This window comes from Propithecus coquereli, unplaced genomic scaffold (assembly GCF_000956105.1).
Source record: "Propithecus coquereli isolate 6110/MARCELLA unplaced genomic scaffold, Pcoq_1.0 Scaffold136, whole genome shotgun sequence".
Lineage (NCBI taxonomy): Eukaryota > Metazoa > Chordata > Mammalia > Primates > Indriidae > Propithecus > Propithecus coquereli.
Window position 1 is genome coordinate 1,632,292 of NW_012137858.1, and position 26,813 is coordinate 1,659,104.

At 34.1% G+C, this 26,813-nt stretch overlaps 1 protein-coding gene across 1 annotated transcript in view; it reads left to right on the forward strand.

The window, feature by feature from the left end:
• Nucleotides 1-26,813, forward strand: part of NRXN1 (neurexin 1) — a 1,407,118-nt gene that overhangs the window by 634,758 nt on the left and 745,547 nt on the right. Inside the window, 2 exon segments of the mRNA XM_012638853.1 lie at nt 272-298; nt 22,271-22,393. Of these exon segments, the coding sequence (XP_012494307.1) occupies nt 272-298; nt 22,271-22,393 (150 nt within the window).

A 26,813-nucleotide genomic window follows, 5' to 3' on the forward strand; every position in this document is an offset into this window, starting at 1 on the left:
TGACATTTAACAACTCTTTATTTCACTTAGATTTGTCACCATGTAGCTTTGTTTGAATTGGCCATCTTTTTTAAACCTTCTATTGTTGTTTCCAATGGTGAATTTTATGACAATAAATCTGGGTCTTAGAAGTATGTAAAGAATAATGATATGCAGTGGCCATATTTGCATGTGTCTGTCCCCGGAAGGGTGGACTGTGATTTTATTGGATGTCTGCAGCTATTACCTTGAAGGATAAATTTTCATTTTTCATCTATTCTTCCCCATCTAGATTGTATCAGGATTAACTGTAATTCCAGTAAGTGCCTATTCAAAATTTTTAAAATGTTATTCCTCCATTATGATGTAAGCTAGGCAAGAAAAAAAAAAGAATGAGAGAGAAAGCAAGAGAAATGTGTTTATGAAACTCATAAACTTACTTTTGAAGTATACCAGTCCATCATCTGGGTTGTAAAAATTCATTTTCAAATCTATACAGCTGAAGAATTTTCCACTGCAGTTCCTACCTCTAAGTGGAAAAAGAGATGATGAGAATTTTGTAGCAGAAGGTGCAAACACCTCTGTAGACCTTCAGGTACTGGAGGTGGCATTTATGTTTTGCCATATTTTGGACTCCAGTAGTTCTCTTCATAACCAAACAGAAGAAAATACTGTGGGTCTTATTTCCTTCTATCTTTATTTCTTAACTCAAATATATAAAAATTGTTTAATTTCTCTCACTTTGAATTACTATTAAATCCTTCTAAACTCAACTAAAGTTTAAATAGGAAAATGTCTTTTTCCAGGTTATATGTTCATAGAAAATTACTTGTCTAAAGAGTTCTTTCTTGATTATTAAGAGTATTTACATAATGAATTTTTACATCCTAATCATATATCTGCAAAAGTAACCAAAACCCTTCAAATTTGTGACATGCATGCCAAATGATGAGTCAGAAAAGATGCATGGACTGGATTTTGTTTGAATTTGGACTAGAGACCACCTGAAAGGATACAAGGACTGTGATTTTATTTTGATTTATAGCATTATCTTAAGAGTAAATTTATTTTATTTCCTGATTTATAGCATTATCTTAAGAGTAAATTTATTTTATTTCCTTACATAAATGTTTAGGTTTTTCTTTTCCAGGTTTTGCTGATCACATTAAGAAATCTCCAATGATCACAAAGTCATTAGCTATTTAAATAAAATGGTTCTAACAAACTTCTATTCTCTCATTGTCATACTCAGTAAAAAAATTTTCCTATATCCTTGGGAAAATGCTGAATGTGTGTTGATGGAATCTGCTCCCCAAACCATTGGTTGTGTTTTCAGTGCCAATAAGTCATCCTCTGAGGAACAAAATGGTGGTCTTAAACTTACAAAAACAAGATAATTTTTCTAATAAAATACATACTATTTCAAAAACTGCACTTCTTACAACTCATGGTTTTATTTATATATTTTAATATTTATTTTAAAGTAGCATAAATGTGAGTCTGTCCAATCACAGCAATAAAAAGTTAATTAAATCATGATATATTACAAATTAACTTAATAAGTTATAACCAGCATACCAGGCATTAAAAATCATCTCATACAGAATGTTCCTGAAAATAATCTCTCGAAGCTCCCACACAAGTGGAATTTTTCAAGTAAATATCATCTCTTCTCCAACCCTATTACTTACTTTTTGAAAAGGAATACATATTTTGTATGTCTGATACCGTGGTCCAGATTGCTTTCAGCTTTAGGGTATAAATGCAGGCACAGCAATAACTCCTCAAATATTCTCTCCCAAAGCCATATTTGTGCGTCAATGTAATCATAGATTTTCTTGATCCTTCCTGAATCTTAAAAAATCCATATGGGGAAGATATTTCTTTCTAGACCTCTATTTTATGTACTCTTTTTATTTTATTTATATAAAGCATACAGTAAAGAATGGACTTTAAAATTTACAAAATATAACTATGTAAATTCTAGCAATTGATGGAAATGGACCAAATAAAATGTGATTCTGTGTTCTATAGCTACATCAAAGATTTTAAAAAAACATATGTGCATAGTATAATTGCCCTTGTTAGACTCATTTCCTCATTTGGCTTTTATCATGAAACTCTGATATTAAGAATAGTCTTTTTATTCCTCTGGATATTCCACAGAATAATACCCTTGAGGACAAAGGTTTATGCTGGCTAGTGAAATTTTTCCCTTTTTGAAGAGTATGTGTTACATTTAAATTACTTGAATTAAATGAATGATTGTGAGCTTTCAGTGCATACCTTGGACAGGACTGCAAATGCCTTAATTTGACAGCAGTCTCTGGAAAGAACATTCAGTGAATGACCAGGTAACATTTTCATATCCTTTTGTCTTTGTTTTATTTGGGGAATAGTGGGCAGATGTAGTAGAAAACCCAAGTTCTGTAAAGAAGTCTCAACTTTGAGTAAAGGCAGGAATTTACATATCAAATAATGCAAAACTATCTCAGTGATAAGATGAGCAGAGATTTCCACCTGGAGTGCATTTTAGGAAATTTTATTGAGCAAGCTCAATAAAAAATAAATTTAAAATATCTGTATCTCAATTAGACTGATAATTTTGATAACTTAGTGAAAGACTGATTTATTATGTGTAGCCTCTGTGAGCCATAGGTTTGTCTGAAACTGAGAAAATGAATGCACCTGTATTAAATCACAGCTGTATAACACCACCATCTCTAAAGATTTTACCTTATCTAAGATATAAATTGTAGTGTGAGATTAATATGAAATAGCTCCATTGATATACTTTAAGAAAACTATCACAGGAAATATACAAACCATAACATAAACGATTATCTTACATTGAGAATTAGTATTCAATGCTAATGTGTTTGAATGGAAAATTTCCCGGAAAAATTTCTCTACATTTACTTAGAATTGCTCTGCTGTTTCCTGTAGTCATCTTCTCCTTTTCCATTCCCTACTCTCAGGTTTATAGCATCTGTACTTGATATGGAAAAGAAAATAAACATGCAGCAGACTATCCAATCTTTGATACTGAAGAGCAGGTAGTAGTAGGTGAAGAGGGAAGAGGATCGGGCTGCATGTATTCAAAGGGACTGTATGAGATGGCAGACCTGTTTCTGCGTAGTTCCTGCACAGCAATAGAATCTTCCACGGACAGGCTAGGGCACAGCCCTTTGTTAAGTTTCCTCTAAGAAAGGGCAGATCTGAATTCCAAGTACCATACCATCTCTGTCAGATTCCATATTGCCACCATTCTTCCCCTTAAGGGAAAAGCTTTGAAGAATCTTTAAAAGGATGAAAAGGGTCTCTTTTCATTTAAAAATAAAAAGCTTATTTTCATGTGTAGATAGGGTACTTTTTAGAAAAAGAGCTGTCTCTGTGAATAGTGGCTATTTCAGTGTATGTTTTGATCTTTCGGATTACAAACAGACTGACTGCACACAATCCCAGGCCAGTCTCAGTTCATTGATGTTCATTAGCTTATGGCATGGCTAAAATATGTTTGTTGTTCGCAACTTGGAAATTTTTGCAAATTCATGGACTGAAAGGTGAGCACAGAGGTGTGTTATCTATGGCTCTCCAGTCTTGTCTAGGATGGGAATAAAGGGACAGTCAGATTGCCTCCTCCATCATGATTTGGTAATTTTACATGGCAGTTGCTAAAAGAGACACCATCTTTTAATGCAGATAGTTTCTTCCCTAGAGAGTGAAGGACACTTTAATAAAGGTAAATAGGAAAAGAATGTAAAGTCACATTCTTTTAACATAAAGAGGAATAACTATTTGAATTAATGAAAAAAAAAACCAAATTGTAGACTATTTCACAACAAAATTATCATAGAAATCTATACTAACACAAAATAAATGTTAATAAATTATTGCTGAGACTTCAAATTAGACTGAACAAAGTGCTTTTGTGACTAGCACATGAATTATTTGAAAGAAAAGGTGAATGTTTTACAGTCTCTTGCCTGGTCCATAGTATTAATACACTTTAATAAGTCTTTTAGAAAATCTAAAGAATGCAAAAAGAATTTTATATTCTTGTGATATTTTCTCAAGTGCCTTATCAGTAGGGTCTGTACAAGACATTGGTCTTAACTCTGCATTTTTTTGTCTGCCAAAGCACATAGCCTCAGAATTACCAAGATAGTCTCAATTTCAACTTTGGTGCCAAATAATTCCAAACAATACGTCTAAAATCATTAACGTGGTGTTTCTCTATGATTTTTTTTTCTGAAACTTTGGCCTTTGTAGTGGTGTATTGAATGATTAAATAGTCCCATTTTTTTTCTTTCTTTCTTCTTCTAGTAACCTTAAAAATTGTTAGTGCTATAATCTTTTATGGTTTAAATACACTGAAAATTTGAAAACTAAACTTGCTCCTGTCCACTATAGGTGAGTCCTAATTGTTACGTAAGTAACTACTTTAAATATGTAGTGGATGCAGGGAAGCTTTTGTGTTTTTTGTTTTTGTTAGTGTTTTCTATTCTTTTGTTTTTTCAAATCAATGGCATAATTACGGAATGTCCTTCTTGTCCACAGGAGGAGTTGGGGCCACTTCTGCATCCCTATAAAAATGAATTTTAATAATCTCATGATCTCTGGGGCTTATTGTGCTTGTTTGCATTATTTGGCTTTATTTATGCCTTATACATTTGTTTCTTTTCCTGCCCAGTTTTTCTTCCTTCCTTCCCACCAAGATTTCTTCTTCTTCCTTCTCCATTTCCAATGTTGTTTTCTCCTGTCCTCTTGTCTTCTGTTTTCTCACAAGAATAAAAACTTTCTGGGATTAAAAAAATATTTTATTAGGCAGACCTTCTAACTACTTTCAGCTTCTCGTAGAAAATGGTTTATCTAAAGATGCAGAGAAAACAAAATCGTGGATAACATTAATGTGAACAAAGTGTGAAGGGTTGAAGTTCAACTTCTATTTGCAGCTCAATGCCCAAGTATCAGAGATGAAGGGAATCTAAGGGCAAATACTTAACCTCACTTTTGACTTGGATATAGGGAAGAAACACTCTGAGGAGTACATTACTGGAAAATGTGCTTCGATGGATGTCTGCAGTAGATAATAAGATCTTTGTATTATCATTTTATTACCAGAATGAAAAGATCAACTGGATATTAGTTATCACCAATTTTTTATGTAGATAAAAATGCAAAGCAATAAAAGAGTGCAAAATGTCAACCAGTGGCACTTAAGCCATATTAGACTGCTTTGATCAGGCTGCCATTTGGCAAGCTATTTAAAAAGATATGAGGAAATTTCTGGGGGCTGACACTTATTAGCATGAAGTAAATGTTCAGTTCAGAGTAGCTGCTTGGTGCCTGAAGAGCAGGGAACTATAAAAGGAAGTCTATTGCCTCTGCCCCCACACAGAAATCCCTTGACTTGCTCAGTTCTGTCAACTATTGCCTGTCAGTGACTGATGATGTCCACCTGCCTTAGAAGTTTCCCAAGGAATAAAGGAAGATCAAAGTGTAAATACAGACAACAGTTTTGTTTTTGTTGCTGTTGTTGTTTTAATTTTTCTTAGCTGAAAATATATATGAAGGAAAGAAAAATTTATAAATTATTATTTTTGGCAAAAATCAAAGAGAAAGTGCATATAAAATGTAAAAGGAGACCATAGATTTCTGACAGAAGACAAATACCTAAAACAGACAAAGAGAATTGGCACATGGTCATGAGTTTGTAGAAAAATATCAAAATTGGAATAAAATTTAATTTTCCACACATTTTAATTATCCACACATTTAAACTTGTGAGAATTATAAAGAATAGTACAGTTTTTCATGCATATTTAGATGGCTACATAGATAGGGCAATTAAATAATACTCTGAGTGGTTGAAGAATACATGGTCTATTTTTGAGAACAATTAATCTATTTATTGCTTATATGCAAGCATAAAGTGCTGCACTGTTCTAAAAGATTATTCTTTTGTCCAGGTTAAGAATTCATCTTGCAGCCAATCTCAGTTTTTCATTTATTTGATAATGGATTTCCTTATGGATAATGTGAAAGACTGCGTTCAAAGTAATGCAGAATTCCAGATTAGAATTGACCGAGTTCATCGAGTTATCTTCACTGTCGAGAGTTGGCATCATAACAATTGCCTACATAGAGATTGTCAGAAAAGCCTAGAAAGCTTGAGAAGAAACATTCTGAACTTGATATTCCCTTACTGGTTTTCTTGAAAAGGGAGTTTTCTTTTATATAACCAAATCTCACCAACCAACTGCAGGGTTTTGCAGTGTGTAAGAGATCTGTAAGAGATCACAGCATGTTGGTCAGATGCTGTTATTAGTTTTGTTGTTAGAAACAGCTGACTTCTATACATCCACCACTTCCATCATTATTTTGAGTTTCTTCTATTTTTTTCTTGTTTTATCTTTCTTTTCTTTTCTTATTTTCTTGTTGTTCTATGTGTTGTGAATTGAAATCCTCCGAGAAAGAGAATCTACTGGATTCATTACTTATCCTTGTCCTGTTGGGCAAAGCTTTCAAATCCCATCATCTCATAAACTGCACACCAGATTTTAGCTTTGGTGGTAGACACTCACTGGTGATTCAGTTGGCTGTCATTAGAGCAGGGGTCAAAGAGGATGTAGGCCTTCTACGCAAGCGTCTTTTCTCTAAGCTGTCTGACTAAAAATGTTTTCACTTTAGCCATAAAATACCCATGAGGATTACAATCTCTTCAACATATTGCTGGCTAACATATGGTACATAAGTAAAGTGGGCAAGGCTCTTTAAGTTGGGGTGGGGGGAAATGCATAGAACCATTAAAGGATTTAGAGATTGAAATGTTCTGTGTGCTCAGAGCTCTTATCCATTTCTTTCACTTGTCATCCATGGGAACAAAGAGCCAGATGGATAGGGAATGTATTATGAAAGCAATTTCCCCAAAAGTAAAATAACAATGCTAAAAATCTTTAAATTACTCTTATTTTTATTGTACTTAAAGCATAGGATTATTCATTCATTGTTATTTAATTTTGAGAATTCTTTACCCTGTCATCATACTCCTCAGGAGATCAGTCTAAATACAGACTTGAAATATTTTATGAATAGTATTATTGAAATTAAATTTCAAAGTCCATTGCTTTTTTCTGTACATGACTGTTAAAGTTAAAATTGCTTTAGAAATGTACAACTTAAGGTACAAATTAATAAATCCCTTTTCAATGGCATATGAAGAATGTAGTTATCTAGTGAAATTAACTCATTAAATTGTCAGATACACAGAGAAACCAACTAACTTTGAAATTAGTAAATTTGCAATGTAAATAGGCAGGTATTTCTACAGAATATGCAAAACTCAGAAATGTTTTACATTTCAGTGTGTACAAAAGATGTAGTTTAGGCATGTGAAAATTAAAAGCTAAATATTATAAAACTAACATCCTATAGTGACATGACTTACAATTGTTGGACATATTTTTCATGAATTATAAAAGCTCCCAGCAAAAGAAAATAAAAACAAATTATTTAATAAAATAATGGAAATATTCTCTTAGAATGCAGACATATTCACCTAATTATGTTGAAATAAGCAGACCAATATGGAGTTAGACCATGATAATGATTACAATAACATAAAAATAATAGTAACCACCCTTAAAGAATTCTGAAAGAGACATGACAGATATGAGATTTATGAAATGTTTTAATAGATCCTATATTTATAAATTCAACATTTTGTCTGAAAATTTGGCTAGATTGATCAACTGAGAAATTTTACACTATCAAAAATAATATTTTGGTATCAAATAATTCTTTAACACATTCACTGCCATGAAAGTTGTATTTAACTCATGCTAATTTTGAGCCCAGGGCCTCAGGAAGCATATGTATCTCACACATCTCTTTACCCTGGGAGCCTCGTGGTGTACAGGCAACTCACGGTGGGAAACCCTGCAGCTGGTTCATGAAAAAATTACTTGTTGATGTTCTTATTGTCACAATTAATATTGACAATATAATTCCATGTAACTCATGCACAGAAAACAATAAAAAATAACTATTTTTTTATTAAATTAGAAAGGATTGTTTTGTTTTCAAAGGTTTTATTCTATTTTTGTAAATAAAACACCATGGCCCCAAGGGAAAACTTTTTTTTTTTTCTAGCATGGCAGTCAATGTGTTAAATCGTGATCAGTTAAGTTAAATTATTGCAGCCAAAAACATTGAAGAAGTAATTAATCAGTATCTTCTATTTTTCTGGCAATCAGTTACAAAACTGGAAAAGAACCATCATAGAAAAATTGCTTTTCTATAATGTTTCTGGAAATATTAATATATCCTTTAAAATGTTTATAGTATCTGCTGGTGAGATTGTGGTCATTTAATTTCTTTTTTTGTCCATCATCTATACTTTCTAAATTTTCTACAATAATTTTGTCTTTTGCAATTTAAAAAAATAAGTATATAAAAGTAAATGTCCTGATAATATATAATTGAAACCAATTGAACTATTATTTAGGATAATCTAAGCCTACACTAGATCATGTATTTGCAATATGGTATGTACATTTTAAATTCATTTAGAGACTAAATTTCCCCCTTATGTTGACCTTTAAGATAGTCAGAATGAGTCTTTTAAAACATTTGGTTCCTAATTAAAAATGATATACATATCTAGGCTAGAAGAAACAGAAAGTATACAAAAGTAACCTATGATTTCAATCTCCATAGAAAACTTTAATTAAAATCTTAAATGCTCTTACAACACATAATACTTAATATATGACGTACTTAATAGATAATGCATTATATAATATGTGCTTCTTTAAAAATATAGAGCCATGGTATATAAATGTTTTTGCAATCTGTTCTTTAATTTTAGCAACATATGGTAAATATTATGTCCTCTATTTAAATATAACATATAGTATCTTAAAATATAATCTGATACCTCTCTCAAATTTTACACCAAAGTGATATAAAGCAATTCCAGGTCACTGAGTCAGTTGAAGAAAGATATCATAGGGAGGAAAAATATATGTACAGAAGTATATTTTATTATGACTCATCAATGGTCTCAGTTTTCTCAAAAGAAAACTGAATGGAAGCATCTGTGAGCAAGATCTTGTGAAATAAACCAGATTTGGATAGCCATAAATGAGAGGATGCTGTTGATATAAGTTATTGTCATTGACTGTAACCACTAAGTGAAAAGTCTAACATAATCTTGCCATATGAAGATCACCTAGGAGGTGGCAGAGAGACATAACTCATTACTTTTAGCAGTTGTTTGACCAGCTCCAAGGAACCTCCAAATGCTGTCTCCTCAGATAAATCAAGTTAATTTGGCCTAAGATTTAATTGTCAATAGTTATTTCTATAGCTCGGCCACCACCATTTTAGAACACTTCCTGGAGAGGAAGGTGAGCCATTCATTTCAGAAAACTTTGATTCCAGGAGAACTTCAAAGAACGAACTCCAATACCTTTCTAATTACTAAAATAAATGGTGAAATAGAATCATAGCACTCAAGTTAGTGACTAAAAGCTAGCCTCATAAATAAGCCAAAGATGATGAAAGGAAATAATTGTTAGCACTGTTATTGCAACAGTAAAATTCAAATAAAGAAGGATTTAGTAAATCATTATATCAATGCTTGGAAAAAAATTTGTATTATAATTCTAATTTTTACATGATGGACGAAAACATTATCATGTACAGTTTGTCCTTAGCCTTTATTTGAGCAATCATTGAGGAAAGAAACAAAATATCAAAACAAATGAGATGCTACAGTTCAACAATTCTAAAGACAAGATATTCCTTGTCACATTTCTTAGAATGTGTTTTCTTTAAGTGAATAGGTCCATAATGTTTAACAGAAATGCTGAGAAATAGACTGTCAAGCATTGTAATGACTTCCCAGTGAAAAGAAAGGAAGACAAAATTTGTAAAAATTTAATAAAAGCAGAAACTTAGATTTTTTTTCTAATATGCTTCTTACTTTGGGGAAAAGTTTGTACTAGAATACCCCAAAAGTATTGAGGGTGAGCTAAATTTTGTGAATTCAATCTCATACTCAGTGATATTCAGTTATACTTATATTAATAAGATATGGAAAGTAAAACACAGGTAAAGCCATTGTCCTTGGAAAAAAATAGACATTCCTCTTGACCTTCTCATGAAATTCTACAACTATTATAATAGTGTATTTGGACAAAAAATGACATATTTAATTAAATAATTTTGCATTTGTGAGTATAATCCATGGCTTTGCTATTGGAATGTCAATTTAAATTTTGGAAATATCCAAATGTTCAGCACCTGTATGCTTTTTAATGTTTTTCATTCAGACAGCTTGTCATTGTGTGGGTATTGCATAAGACATATCTAAATAAGTATTAATATAAATCAATAAAACCCCTTTCTTTCACATTGTGTGAACATTGGATATACATTCAGTTTATAATGCTTAGTTAAAAGCACATTTAATTCTTTGGTACTTAATTTTATACCTTCTAACCATACAATTATGTGATAAGCATTCCTTGGAAATGACCTTTTTTCTTTAAAATAAAATCACAGTCCAAATTTTTACTTTTATTATATTAGGCTTATTTTATTATGCTTTTTCTTAAACTTGCCAGTTGAGCTAGATTAGATTTAAAGATAGCTATTTTGAAAACATTCTTTTAGCAATAAATGTATTTAATTTGTGTTCATTTTTACTGTGTTGTAAATATAATTATATTCTTAAAAGGTAAATTATATTTCTTAAAATGTATTGAAAAATATTTACATAAGGTATTTATACTGGTCTGTCATAAATGGGTACAATCAATGTCAAAACTATAGAGGCTAAAAGTTTCTTAGTAGATGATTTAAACCATGTTTATGCATTTGCCTAGAGCTATGACATTTAGCCAGAAATGGAGCTGGAGGTGAGGCATCTACAAATACTGAAATTTAGTTTGTGGATAATAGAATAAGGTTGGTATGATTTAGGAAAATGACAAAAGAGTCCCCGTAAGGAATTTCCAACAGCTCTCCAAAGTCAGATCCTCTTGTAGACAAGATCCATGTTTTCTTATCATTAATTACTCATTAAGCCTTCAATTCCCCCAATTCCTAAGCCAACTATTCTCTTTGTCCTTGGAAGTTACTGATTGATGACCTTGGGTCATTTGCTCACCTAGGCTACATGCAACATTAAGTTTATTTTCAATATACTTGAGCAAAAAAGCTGTCCAAATAATTTTCCAGACAGCTAAGTGAGTTACCTAAGTTTTCCAACTATAGGGCTTACCGGATTCCATGCTGCTAAATATGGAAACAAGAGGATGGAGGTTTCTATTTATTGATACTTCTTAGTGAGTGGAGGCATTAAGAGTTGTTGGAGGAAAACAGACAGAACTATTACACTGTAAAATTATATATGGACCAAGAAAACAACAAAAGTTGATGGAGTTATTTTTGATTTTCCTAATTTAATATTAAGAGATATTTCATCTACCATCAAAAATACTCCAGAAAATCTAAACACATAAACACATGCAAAAAATACTTAGCCAATGGCTCTTATGTTCAAGTCACTAAGATATAGGATGAAGGATATTTCTCTGAGACTTTAAATCCATTGAGGAAAAGATAATAATAATAATAATACTGATAATAGTTACTATTATCATTACTATAATTGAGAACTTACCATAAACCAGATGTTATTTTAAGTGATTAAAATGCATTAATTCCATTTACATTGTGAAGTGTTTCTATTATTAAATTATTATACAGATAAGAATACTGAGGCACAGAGAAAATAAGTAGTTTGCTTAAGGTCACACAACTAGTAACTTGTGGGACAGGATAAAAACCTGGATAGTCTCTGAGTCCAGAACACATGCATCAGACCAAGATACACACATTTGGAATGTCAAAACAAGGAAGAGTTTAAATAATCCAGCTAAAATGAATACAGTGTAATTAGCGCTATTTAATTTGTTCAGTGGATTCTTAAAAGTTTATAAAATATCTCCTGTTATTAGTGTTCATTTTTGAAAAAACAAACACCTCCAAGCTTAATATCTGACTTTATATCATTTGCTCAAAGTACTTTTTAATTGGAGATGGGTATCTTTAACTTTTTTTTAGTATGAAGAAATATGTTTGTCCTTAAGACTCTGTAAATATCTCTCTGCTTGTAAAGCAAAGCAAATAGCTCTTTATAAAGACAGGAATAGTTCCCAAGGATATATCCTTGGCTAAATTGAGGAGAGCTTGAGAAGGAATGGAAGAGAAGAAGGAGGAGTTACATGGCTCAGCAGGTAGTTCAGCTTCCTGGTTCCTAGGGTGATTGGTGCGTTACCAAGCCTGGTTTGTGATTGATGGCAGGCCTGGCCAGCAAGACAGGCTGCAGACAACTTCTCTGCTACCCCAGAGGCCATGTCATGAAGTGCAGACGGTATGGGGAAGGTGACTAACCTGTGCCTCTTACATGGATAAATAAAGGATTTTGCCTCCAGCTTTGTCTGCACATTCCTGAATATAGAGCTTACTGAAAAAAAAACTTTAAAAATAAATAAGCACAAAAGTTACACTCCTAATCAAGACTGGCTTCAACAGCATGCAAGTTGTGCTGTCACCCAGGGCCTTGTGCTGAGAAGAGCCCTGTGCATGGGTTAATGCTCTGCTGTCACCATCCTGAGATTCTTAACTTTGAACAAAGGCCCCACATGTTCATTTTGCACTGGGCTCACAAGTTATGTAGCTTGATATGCCCCCAGTTAGGTTAGAATGTAGCAAAAAACGAATCTGGAAGTGCCATTTACATGTCTAATTTTGTTATTAAGTTTTCTAGTTGATTAATGTGAAAAATATAAATAAAAGGATTTCACTCCCAGCCCAATATCTAGAAACTGAGAAAGGTAAAATGGAAATATTTAATGAAGAGGTACTCTCCTTTGAAATTTTTTTAAGCATAGGTTAGATTATTTTAAAGTAATTATTTTAAAACCAGAAAGTAATGGCAGAGTCAAATAGCAGCATGAGAGTGCCATAATTACAACCTGAGAAACACATCTTCTTGTCATTCACAGGTAGGAAGTGCTGCTGCCAGGGACCATGACTCAGGCATCAAGCAGTGATAACTCTTGCTTCTGTTTCCTGGGCTTTTCTCACTTCCCATCATTGTCACAATGACAAGGCTTGTTTCCATCTTCCCACAGGGTCATGTCTCCCACCAGAGGCTATCGTCCTCAAAGTCAATGGCTAAGTAAAACTCATTAGTATCTGGGAAAGTTGATATAGGTAGAAACCTAATTTTACACACACACACACACACACACACACACACACACACAGCTTTTTAATGCAGTCTTCTAAATTTGCAGAAAAGGAAAGGAGGCTAATGCATTCTAGATTTTAGAAGTGGAGGGACTTTGCAATTAATTCATATCTTTTAAAGCCTTTTAAAATTGCTTTTAGTTTTTGTTGTAGTTTTGTAAGAAAACTAAACAAAGAATAGTAAAAGAGTTAGACTAATTAGCATAATTGAGATTATGCTAGAGTTAATGGCCATATTGAATCTAAAACTCAAATTTCCTGAATCTTAAAGTTGATTTTTTTCCATTATTATTTCTGTAATAGGCAATGTAAAAGTTTATAGGAAAGGGTATTTTTAATTGTCTATTTATGTGTATCTTACAGGGGCTTGAAAACTACAGCCCACAAGCTAGCCCCCTGTTTTAATAAAGTTTTATTGAAACACAGCCACACCCATTTGTTTACATACATATGTATGGCTGCTTTCATACTATAACAGCAAAGTTGGATAATTGCAGTGGCAACCACATGGCCTGCAAAGCAGAATATATTTACTCTGTGGCCCTTTACAGAAAAAGTGTTTTGACCCCTGATTTATTAGCTCCTTAGACTCTCACAAAATAAATTTTAAACTAAATTGATAGCATATGAGTGCCATATAACCCACAATAAATAAGTAGTTAAATAGGATAAACTATAGATACAATATGAATTTTTCAGTTTTAAAATATCATAATTATAAGATGCTATGATACTGTAACTTTTCTTCCTTATACAATTACTGGTGCTGTAGGTGGGTAAATGGACTAAAAAAGTTGAACAGTCTTGTATAAATATAGAACAAATTTATATGAGTAAGGCAATGCTGGAATGCTGGCTTTTTTTTTTTCTTTGTTTTTTTATGATTCCTACCTGTCTATCGTCTGTGCAGTTTGTTAGGTCATGGCTTTGCAGAAATGTCTCTCAAAATCCTCATGCTCAATAAATGGTTTAATTGAGCAAGCAGATTAACCACTGAAATGACTAGGTAGAAATTACTAACATTTGATGTTTAAGACAAAGAAAGAAAACGAAGTCCAGAATCAATTGGTTTGAACTATACTAAGAGGCTGGGTACCTGATAGAGATGATTCATGTATACAGTTAGCATCTTTAAATTATATACAGCACTAAAGGGAGATAGCTACCTAAAGGGTATGTAGAAATGTAATAGTTTCAGCTTGAGGCACAGATGTCTAAGTGTTTTAAAAATCCAAATATAACTGGAATATGTTTGGTTTTCCCAAGTTTATATACAGCCACATCTGTCTTTCAGTTCCAGAGGCATTTGTCAGTTTCCTCGATTGAGGTCTTGCTTGCATTGCTTCAGAGGTTTCTTAGCTTTGTTTTATTCTTTCCTGTTGCTTTTCACTACATTCCCCCCACCCCCACATGCACATTCACAGGACGTTGGCATACAAGGCTTTCTACCAGAAAGGATCCAAAGTTAGTATCATATCCATCTTATTTTAACTCAACAAATTTAAGCAAGTCTTTATTGACCAATTTCAGGTTTCTTTGCGAATATCCTTTACATTCATTTTTGTATTTGTTGTGAATGTTTTGGGATCTGAAAAACCAAAAGAAGAAGCTGTGAAATCTCATGTTAAGATGTCAACTCCTCCAAAGAATTTGACTTTGGATGGCCTAATTTCAAAAGATTATACTATGCAGTATGCCTGTTCAAATAAAACTGCATATATTCTTTTCAATATCCATTTTTATATATAGCATATAGTATCCTTGACTATCAACCATTTCTGAGTGATAGATCCTTTGGTGGTTTGCAAAACTCATATACTGTTCTTTACCTTACTTCCCCATTAAAAAGCAGGGAAAATATTATTAATAATATTTTTCGAGATCACACAAAGTGCCAGGCACTTAACTAACACATTCCATTTGTTATTTCTCTTAGTTTTTGCAACAAGCCTAAGATAGATATTGTTGTCCCACATTTACAAATGATGGAAGGGAAACTCAGAGAAGCTAACTAACCTTTACAAGCCTATTCAAGCAGAAAATGCACAACCTGCTTTTGAATTTAGGTTGGTATAATTCTCACCCACGTTGAAGGTTTTTCTTTTTTTTTTTACTATACATACTGATCTCCCTGGAAATATGTGAGAATCTACATTTGAGGCAAATGTGAGGGGTATGCAAAAAATACACCTGTTTCAACACTGCTTGTAAACCATGTATGGCGGTAAGGCCGTTTGTAGGTTTCACTAATTCTGCTACCAAAGCAGAAAGTCTGTTTAAAATGTATTTAGAGTGATTTATTGTATTAATATATTTATAAATAGAAATAAGGAATGGTACAATATGCAAAGATCAAAGAATGTTCACCTTTGTGATTTTGGCAAGACAATTAAGTATTGCATGTTAGGCAGGTCCTGATTAAATCAGGGGCCTAGATATTAGTCTCAACCTGTCAGTAACAAGGAGGACTGAGGAAAATCAACTAACCTCTCATGGAGCTATATGTAAAATGAAAGAGTTGGTCCAATTATCCATTCATCCCTTGAAAGCTATTTTTTTCTTGGTTAAATAAATTCACTTATTAATTTATGCCCTCATAATCTCAAAGAGAATTTAAAGTTATTAACAAAAATTAGTTTAAAAATAATTGAGGAGGAAAGCCAATAGACAATTTTAAAAATCAAAAGAAGAGACTCAAGTTGCTTAAATGAAATGCAGCACAAATCCTAAATCGTGGCTCCCTGATGGGTAGAAATTAAGATAGGGCAAGCTGATGCATAACTCATATGACACAGGAGGAAAGGGCTATCAAATCTTAAGGACTATGATTTTGGACTTTGTAATTAAGGGATTGTTGGGAATGCATGCTAGAGGCATGATAGTGCAGACAAACTAAAACTAGTAGCTTTGAATACCAAAGTGGACTTTGATATACATAAGAAATTATGTTCTGGAGAAATAGTTTTTAATTCATAAGCTATACAATGCTTTTTGTAAATCAGGTATATTTTTATATGCAAAGGATTGTTTGCAAATGACTTTTAAAAGCCTTCAGTGGAGTTTTCTGATAAAGAGGGTCATCCTTTTTCTCAAGCAGAAATGAGCCCCCTACTTGAGCGACTTTCAAAGTTTGTAGAGTCCAGGGGTTCCAGATGGTGCCTCAAGGGCCAAGTTAGCCTGCTTCTTTATAAGCAGGGCAACTGCTCCTTTATACGGTTTTCATATTCTTTATGCAAGATTACTTGTGGAAAAAATAATTCCACTGATTTAAAAGTAATGATAAAACCACTGCCCCAGTTCAGCTCTTGGATTTTTGTATCACATAACCATACTTGTCCTGAGTAAGGCAAGCTTAGAGAGATACTGGGTCAGAGGCTTTCATGCTTCCCTTCTCTGATCTGATTCTTTGAGCAGGTGAGAGAATAATTTACTATAACTAAAAAAAAGTTCCTTAATGATCACTTCATTATTTCACCACAAAAGCTTCTGATCTATGATTTAGTGTCCTGAGTGGACTTGTCCATAAAGCAAAGGGATACCCTGGTACTCAGAATGCAATAGTTCCTGCTCCTGACTGATCATGTATTTGCTGCTATATTCTCTGAGGGATGTCAAGATGACAAAACACAGTTTTCACCGTTAAGATTTGGCTCTATAAAGTAATAAACACATCTTCTAGTACATATCAATATTGGCCCTCTGGATTCACTTGTGTTTAATAATTCTAGGGTAGAATAGCCTCTTTGCGGCCCTGTCTGACCTCTGCTTACACGTGCCAAAACAAGAATAAATACATTAATAATGATAATTAAAATCTCATACATTTATAGAATTTCACTATAACATTTCACTCTTTCATGTAGCTCCAAGATGGTTTTGGTCCTTCCTAAGTGTGACAGAATTTTAAAGTTGGCTACAGGAGGGTATTTTTAATATGCTGTTATCCAGCACCCTCATTTTACAGATAAAAATAGAAGCAAGGAAAATAAATGACTTGTTTAAGGTGACATAATTAGTTGATGACAGACTAGGAACAAAAAATTCCAGTTTTCTCCACTACTCCCTCCCATAGTGAACAGCTACAGACTATACCATGACATTTCCTTTGTTCTAAGACTAATATTTAAAAAGACCTAAGATCCACATTGATGTGAAAATGGAGTTGAATAGTAGTTAGTAAATGTGATTCTGATTTGGCCAAACAAAGCTACCATCTGTTAAGTGCTTCCCTTTCTCTCTCTCTCTCACTCTCGCTCTCTTGCTCTCTCACATGTATGGACTCACACATGTACACACATGCACCTTTCTTTGTCTCATGTCTCTTAATTCCAACCCTTCTTAGGAGTAAATCTTAGAAATACTTGGAATTTATGGATGGGTAGGTTATGAAGGAACAATCAACTTGAACTGAATTAAGAAAAACCAAAATGAGCCAAGTGGGGTGGTGTGTGCCTATACTCCCAGCTGTGGTGGCCTCCCTTGAGCCCAGGTGTTTGAGTCCAGCCTGGGCAACATAGTGAGAGAAAAGAAAAAGAAAAGAAAAGAAAAGAAAAAAATGAAAAGTTTATTGTTTCTACTTCCATCTGTTAGTAATAAATTTTAGCTACAAGTCAACAGCAAATCCAATGAATATCACCAACCAGGAAACAGTTATACCGTATCTTAGATTAAACTCTGTTGAAAGGAACTTATGCTCTTATTAACTACTATTTATCCTTGCTTGGCTTTTTTACCTTTCATGCAGAGGAAATAGAAGTCAATAACGAAATCATAGACTCAGATTTTGGTGTTCCTCCAGAAGTTCACTCTAGATAAGCATAATATAATGGACATAATAATTTTTTAAAAGTTTGCTAGACTTGTAGTCTAGAGACCTGGACTCCTCTATTAAATCAGTGTGAATGTGGGGGCATCATCTAATTTCTTTGGAGCTTGTGTTCTTTGTTTGTAGATGACTTAGTAAACTTCTACGTCTCTCATGCCCCTTCCACTTCTAAAATTCTTTAAAATAACGTTAGCCTGTAGAGCTGAATTCTGACCCAGTCTTGTGAAATCTTAGCTGTGGACATTCAGCCACATTTCACTTCTCTTATACTACCTGCAGATGATTTTCTGTGGAAAGGACGTTTTAATGGAGATGGAAGATCTCAAAAACAGTTTTCACTCCACTTCTTACTTCCTCTGAGACTTTTAATAATTTACTCAACCTTTCTACATCTGCTTCCACAGTATAAAATGAAAAAAAAATATACCTCTGTGGTTTAAATAATAGGTTACAGTAAGAAACAAGTGTAAAATCACATATAAACTATAACTCCCCACAAAATATAAGAAATGATGTCTTTAAAATAGAAACAGTGCAATGGACTTTCTTAAAAGTCTTTAAAATATTGTTCCCTGTCTTAGCCTGCTCAGGCTGTTATAACAAAATACCATAGACTGGGTGGCTTAAACATTTTTTTTCTCATAGTCCTCACAGTTTTCTTGAAGGCTGGCAAGTCCAAGATCAAGGTGTCAGCAGATTTGGTTCTTGGTGAGAGCCTGCTTCCTGGCTTGTAGACGGCTGCCTTCTCTTTGTATCCTCACATGGCAGAGAGAAAACTCTGGTGTTTCTTCCTCTTCTTGTAAGGACACTAATCCATCATGGGTTTCCACCCCATCTAAACCTAATTATCTCTCAAAGACTCTACCTCCTACTACCATCACATTGGGGGTAAGAAATTCAACATATGAATTTGGGAGGGACACAAACATTCAGTCTATAGCACTCACATTAATGCTGGAGAAAGATGTTAGTTCAATTGAGACATGTTTTCATACCCCCAAAGGAAATGGAAATTCCAAAAGAAATTCAGGTCATTAATAGTTTGAACAAACTATAATTTTGCTATTAAAATTTTGGCAAGAGGCAAATGCTCTCAAATTCAACATATCAACAGTTAAGCCATCTCTCTTTAACAATTCCATGTATTTTAGATTTCTGTGAGAATGTGAAATTTTAAAGGAAACACAGAAATCAGCTAGATTGTCTCTGCATTTTATGTACGTGGATGTTGAGACCACCAGGAGGTGAATATTTTAGCTAACTGCTTATTATGGATGGAGACAGGTCCTAAACTGATGGCCCTTCTTCTATATCACATCTTTAGTAGTAGCCATCTCAGTATCCCTAGGGAGAGAGTACATTGTTTAGAGGTTTTGTTCCAGCAGGACTTAATGCAGAGAGTGTATAGGATTTCCAAACTGTGTGATCGAGTAGGGCAAGCTAGAAGTCATCGCAAAGAGCATATTTTCTACCTCCTTCATTTTGATATGGGAAACTGGAAAGTTAAGTTGCTGGCCAAAGGATTTCATAGCTAGGGTGCTGGATTAATGCAGGGAAAGCATGACGGCTTTGAGTGAGGCCTAGGACGGAACTAGGTTCTACCACTTTTTAGCTGTGTGACCTTGGGACAATTAGTTTTAGCTTTCTTGACCTTCAGTTCCATATCTGGAATTTAATAATAATGTAAAGATGAAACAAGATAACAGACAAAGTGCCCAGTACATAATAAGCACTCACCAGCCCCAGCTTCTTCTTTAGCAGCAAATCAAGGACTGGCAATCACAATTCTTAACTCCCAGTCTAGTGCACTTTCCATTACACTTCATGTTACATGGGTAACATTGTTCTGAACTGAGGCTATTAAGTGCATTTTTAAAAACCTTGTCTTCCAAACTCAGTCTGTTCACATTTTTAATAATGCAAGAAAGGAGCTGGAAGTTGGCCCACAGAGATTTTTATGAACCAAAGGGTTATTTTCAATTGGATTTTGTGCCTGTTGTTATGGAAATAGTTGTTTCATAGATTAAGCATTACGATTTTACTGCAAGATCAAGCCTAGAATGGGGTCTAACGATGATATCACCCCTATGCTTCTTTTCCTTGACAAAATACATTTAAAATGAAAAGAATGGGAGTGAAATTGCTTCAAAAGCACATATTTCTAAGAAAAAAATGATCTCTCCTATAAAAATAGTTTTAAAATGATATATTCTCTTTTCAAAAAAGATCAAAACTGAGGATGGCCCGTGGTGCCAGTAGGACGCTAAGATGCTGCAGAGTTATTAAACACTTCTTTCTTCACTATTGAAACTAGAAAGAGTCCCTTTGATCCTGGAACTTACTTTCAACATTTGGTCTCAAAATATTTTTGCAGTTGCTGAACTAACAGGCTTTCTCCAGTTATTTAGGGATCATTCTCTCAAAACTGTTCTGTCTAGTATAGTTTTTATTCCTGTATCAGGATGTGTAATTTAACTTCACTAAAAACAAAGAGATGATTTCTAATCTTAATGATAGTTGGTACTGCTTAAAAAAACTGAGGCAGTTCATCCTGTAAAATTTAGCTTATATCACTGTCTCATTTTAAGCCCGAGACACACCAACCTAGGATACAAGACTTCTATCATCCGTAATAGCGTAAGAGAGAAATCAAGGCTGGGTGAATAGCCTGCAGTTCTAAAAGCTAACAATGATCTCACGTGGATGGACTACTTAGGTTTCTTCTACTTGGTTCCCTTATTTATTTTTTCTCTTTCCTCTTTCCTTGATCCTTCTCCCTGGCCTCTATCTTCTCCTATGTCCTCCAGTGATTCTCGGGAATCAATTGGTTTTGCTGGCAGAATTTGGTTTAAAGAAATTATGAATTTCAATCCCGATCCTCAATCAGTTGAAAGTCCTGAAACTCAATGATGTCATGCCCTTCATTATTTTAATGTACCAACAAGTTTCAGTACTTAAAAAGATAAGAGAAAATCTATCACCAAATAATGTATCTTTAATGTTATTTTTCTCAATGAATCATAATGTCAGATTAATAGAAATACATATTTCTAATAAAAATTTCCAGTTACAGTAAAATCATTTCACCTTGCTTTGTTTTAAAGTTGAAGAGGGGCATAGTCTAACTTTGTCATTTCAATAATTTCCACCATATGCCTTTCTGAAATAATATGTCTGTTCCATTAATAAGTCTATTTAAATTCCATTTGCACAGGTTTATATAGATTCACTAGCAGTTACTTTCCCAGTTGGTTACACTTCTTGCCCGCTATCTTTTGGCCATTAGCTGGGAATCCCTGACCTCTGCTGTTGGTTACTATCACCATTTTTCTTTCCCACTCAACATTTGGAACTTTATTGGCTTTGCGTTCTTTTCTTTTTTTGTCCACTTACTGCAAGTTAATACCTGCACCTACAGAAATGCCTCCATCACACACAGAGAGATTTGCAACATATACACACATATATATGTCAAATAGGTATAAGGAGGTTTTTTAGACACAACATTTCATAAATTTAGGAGGCAAATAAACCTAAGAACCTGGTAAACATTGGAAGTACGTGGTGATGCAAGAGCTAAAAAGCAGCCATCACATGACATAGTATCTAGGGTAGCCTTCTTGCCAGAGTCTAACCAGCCACTCACCAAAAGTGCTTAGCTAAGGACCTGTGCTCAGACGTCTTCTGGAGGTCAGCGGTTACATGACTGCTAGTTACTCCATTAGTAAGAAAGCGATGGCTGTAAAAATCAGAGATTTCCTTAAAAAAAAGTGTGTGTAAATTTGGGAAGCTTCCCAGTGCTATATTGACTGTGCCTATTTATGACAACAGGTTAATTCACTTGTCTTAGATCAACATATAGGTTAATGATTCTTAAGTTGTCACACCTGAATGTTTGTTAACTTGTCATTTTTCTTGCTTGCTATGTATAACTCTAATGGGCTTGAAAATTGGTCCAGCCAGTCTCTTCTTTTCTCTCCTTTCTCTCCCTCCTCTCTCTCATGTCTTTCTCTCTTCTCTCTCTCCTCCCTCTCCCTTGCTTTCTCCCCTTCTTTGTCTCTTTCTCTCACTTTCTGTGAGGTTCATTTGCTTGACTGATTCTGAGTGTCCATAATGACTGTTTGGCATATTCTACAGGCAAAGGTCCCGAGACCCTTTTTGCTGGCTATAACCTCAATGATAATGAATGGCACACAGTGCGTGTGGTTCGGCGAGGAAAAAGTTTAAAGTTAACTGTGGATGACCAACAGGCCATGACAGGTAAACTCCTTGTCCCTATTGACTTTGCTAATGCTAATGCTTTACACTTTCTCATTTTTTGCAGGTGGCTTTTCAAATCAAGGCTCGTACACAACTTGAAGCTTATACACACGATTCATTTTATATTCTAAGTTTTCTCCTAACAATTTTATTTAATGAGCAGCCTGTTAAATGTTTTTCCTCCCCAATGATCAACACATTTTATGTCATTTTTGCCCTTTAATATTTTGAGAAGAAATTATAATATATTTTAATTTTTTTTGTCTGATAAATTTCTTAGTAACACATAAAATATTGAAGTCATTGTTTGGATGCCAATTTCTGTTTAGTTTCCTTGTTTCTTAAATATTTAGGGGATAAACAGCAGCAAGTTCTACTTCTTAGCTTCTAGGTAAATTGATAGATATACTGGCATTCTGTTAGGTGACCCACTTTTTCACTTGAAGCTATAATAGATCATTTTTGGCCATTTAGCTCAGTTGGTTAAACTCAAGTATTAAGAATGTCAAGTTCAATCCCAATTTGTAGATTCCTAACACAGATGAGCTATACAAAGCTTGACCCTGGAGACATAGGGAAACCAAATGAAAGAGGAATCAGTGTGCCTTTATTTTCTCTGAAAATAACTCCAAGCACATGACCCACTGGGATATTAGCTTCTCTTTCTTTTTTAGAGAACAGCTCCATGTTAATTATTCTAGTAAAAAGCACAAGATGGTCCTTGTGCAATGGAGAAGTGTCTGTTCATTCAATCCCAAAGAGGTTCCCATGCTCAGAGGGCAGTCAGCTCTATCAATGTGGAGATATCAAGTGTAGTGTTTTAACTTTTGAAAGAATCATTCCCTAACTTAGAGAAGGAAGGCAGAAATTTTAATAATGGCCATTCTGACAGGGGTAAGGTGATATCTCATTATGGTTTTAATTTGCATTTCCCTGATGATTAGTGATGTTGAGCATTTCTTCGTATGTTTCTTGGCCATTTGTCCATCTTGTTTTGAAACATTTCTGTTTATGTAATGATTTTTAAGAGTAAATCAGCCTTGATTTATATAGTACAGAAAAGGTTTCCAAAAGTAGCAATGGAAACTTGGAATTGAGGCTTAAATTTAGAATGGGATTTTTTTTTTTTCCCAAACATCTTAGTGGCCACTTGAAACCACCCATGAATCAGGGAAGCAATTGAGGTTTCTTATTAAATTTTACAGCAAGTCAGAAATCACTGAACGGGAAGAATTTTAAAAAGGAAAACACAAGGGACTCTTCATGCGAAGTCCTACATTTTCTGACATCTGTTAAGTCTGTTGAACATAGGGCAATACATACTGCAGCTGTTCACGAGAATGTCTGCACCTCACCTAAGGTAATGAGAATAGCAGTTGCCAACAGAGGAGCTCAAGGAGGAAGATTTCCTAGGTATAGTGTTGTACAAACTATGTGCAGTCCATAATTGGGAAGTCACTGGGTTTCAACTCATCACTTTGTCTAAAAAAATCTGGTATTGTGTGTTTCGTATGTGTGTGTATGTCCTTTGTTAAAAAAATATTCACCATATATCCAGTTCCTCAAGCCTAAAAGCCAGGGATAATCATCCCCCTTCACCATTCTGCACATTTTTAGTAAATCCTGTAAGTTATATCTGAAAATTATCTCATTTTATCCATTGTTTTTCATTTCTGCTGCAACTACCCTAGTCTAAACCCTCTCCAATCTATTGTACTGACAAAGGGATTACACACACACACATACACACATACAGCCCTTTTGAGTCATATTTCACTCCCACTTAAGACCCTCCAATAGCTCCTAATATAATCAGAAGGTATTGTATGAGATCTGGTCCCTGGTGCTCTTCCAATCTCATGAACCACTAACTTGGCTTGCTCACAACTCTCCATCCATGCTGTCTAGCACTTTCTCATGCAAAGACTTTTGTTCACCTGTCTTCCCTTCCTGGAATCCTCCTCTTGATTCTTCTCCAGGTCTTAGCATGGCTTTCTCCTTTTAATCCTTCAAATCTAGCTTAAATATCAAATCAGGCGCCTGCTCCCATTCCACATTTACTAACACAATACCCCATTCATCAAATTCATACCATTTCTCCGAGATTTGTTATTATGTATTTAATTATATCCTACCTTTTTTAGTCTGCCTTCCCCCAGTAGACTGTGAGTTTTATGACAGGGGCCGGGTCTATTCTTCTCAACCCAATATCACCATTATGTAGCATAGCACCTAACACATATACCATACACTGAGTAACTTTAAGTGAATTAACAAGTGAATATAAGGCTTGGGGATTATTTTGTTCCACACCAGAAATTTAACCCAGCTCAGAGCAACACTGAACCTAAAATAGGTAATCTTGCTATATGTTTTGGTAAAAATATTGGACTTAGATATTGAGATTTCTGTACAAACACACCATCTAAGAAACGTGTTCTGGTGGTTGTCTCGTAGGAGACTATTGCCAATCTGCTATACCCCAGACACCTTGGTCAGAGGCATTTTGCTAATTCCAAATTCTCCTTTCCACTAAATCTCTATAAATGACAGTACATTTTAAAGTGATTAGAATCTTAAAATATTTTCTCCTTCAGAGTCCTTTATTTTTTCTTACTGAATCAACGCACATATATATGATAGTAGAAGTGGGTACACTACTGATAAAAATTAAACACTGGAGTAGATTCTGAGGGAAAAATAATTTTTTAAAAGGCAGCAGTCAGTTAATGTTTTCTTAGTCAGTGGATATTGGCTTTTAGGTGCTAATTCTCCCCCATGAGCAAGCATATGTGCCATTGCTGTCTGTGTGATTTATATAATGTACTTAATGATATAAATATACATATTAAAGAAAGAATATGCTCTTGAATATAGACCATGATGTTCTTTCTTGTAACAGGGCCATGATTGCTTCACACTATTTTACTACCTTTTTGTTATTTATGTTCTGCATACATATTCTGTTCCTTTGAGAAAGAAAATCTGGTATTAAGTGTTATTTTTGTCACTGAACGTCTTAGTCCTGCTAAACAAAATGGTCTTCCCTATTTCAGAGCTGCCAAGAAGTTGACAATATGGGGTAATATTTAATTTCAAATATTAGAAATATTTTGTCTGGACTTCTTTTTTACTACTTATTCATCAATAGAGCCTTTAAGAAGAAATGGGTTCACTGAGTTAAGACTTAGATTTTGATATAGCAAAAATGATAAAAATAAACATAAGGGACTATCAAAGCCCAAGTGATTTTTAAGCTTTTCATATTCTTCATTCTATATAGCATCTTAATTCAATGTTGCTGGTGTCTCTAGAGTTTTATATTTGGAAATTATTAAAGGTTAATTTTATTTGCTATCACAGAGATAGATCCCCACAGAGCAGTATTGAGGTCGTTGAATAAGAACTGAAGAAAGAGAGGGAAATGATGTCATATGAGAAACCAGAATTGCTAAGGATGTAATAATGTTTTAGCATCGAATAGATAATCAGGAGGCATGGTGTTGGAGGTGGGGAGAAAAGAGACAGTTATTTACAATGATTTCTTTGTTGTTGAAAGAAAAGTTTTCAGAGAGGGAATCAGAACAAATCAATGGCTGCAAAGAGAGCATGCCAAGGCAGACTGGAATCCTGTTACCAGGACCAAGAACTAGTAAAGAGTGTTTGAAAATTAAGTAAAGTACAGATCAGGAGAGAGTTTTGTACACCAATGAGTTTATATCATCAAAGTCAATTAACTAAGTAAATAAACAGTTTTTCTTTTACACCAAAAAACATGGCTTCTAAATTTTACTTACAAGCATTTCCTTAAAATGCCATTTAATAGTTTACAGTCTTAACTAAAGAAATAGAAATCTGTCAGACTGGTTGATGGGGACCCATGTAGGTGGGTGTTCAATCTTTATTACACCTGGGAAGAAGGTTTAGTGCATTGTCTCAGGAGCTGATTCTGAGATTAGCTCTAATTAATATATTCATTAAGATTATGGATGATAAGATAGGGTGAACTTGATAAAATTTCCAATTATGGCAAATTGGATAGGGAAGCTGTACCTGGAAGAACTTAATTGCAATTTAAATGACCATTTTGAGTTAGAAGAGAGTGAATGATGGTTTAATTAGACAAAAGCAAAATGCTGGGAGTGAAAAACGGGCACTGGTAAGAGTTACTTATATTTATGTTGTGCTTCACTATTTAGAAAACAAGTTTACATCTTTATTTTACTTTCAACCTTGCAAGCAGGTACAATTATCATTCTGGTTGTAAAGATGGGGCTAGGCTGGCTTTTAATGAATTTGACATGGAAATGTGGTGAGATGGAGAGGAATGAGGGTAGAGTTGAGTAGTCAATTGTTCAATAAATCCGTAGCTAAGCTTCGCACTAGGATGTTTAAAGAAGATTATGCCTTGTGGCAATGT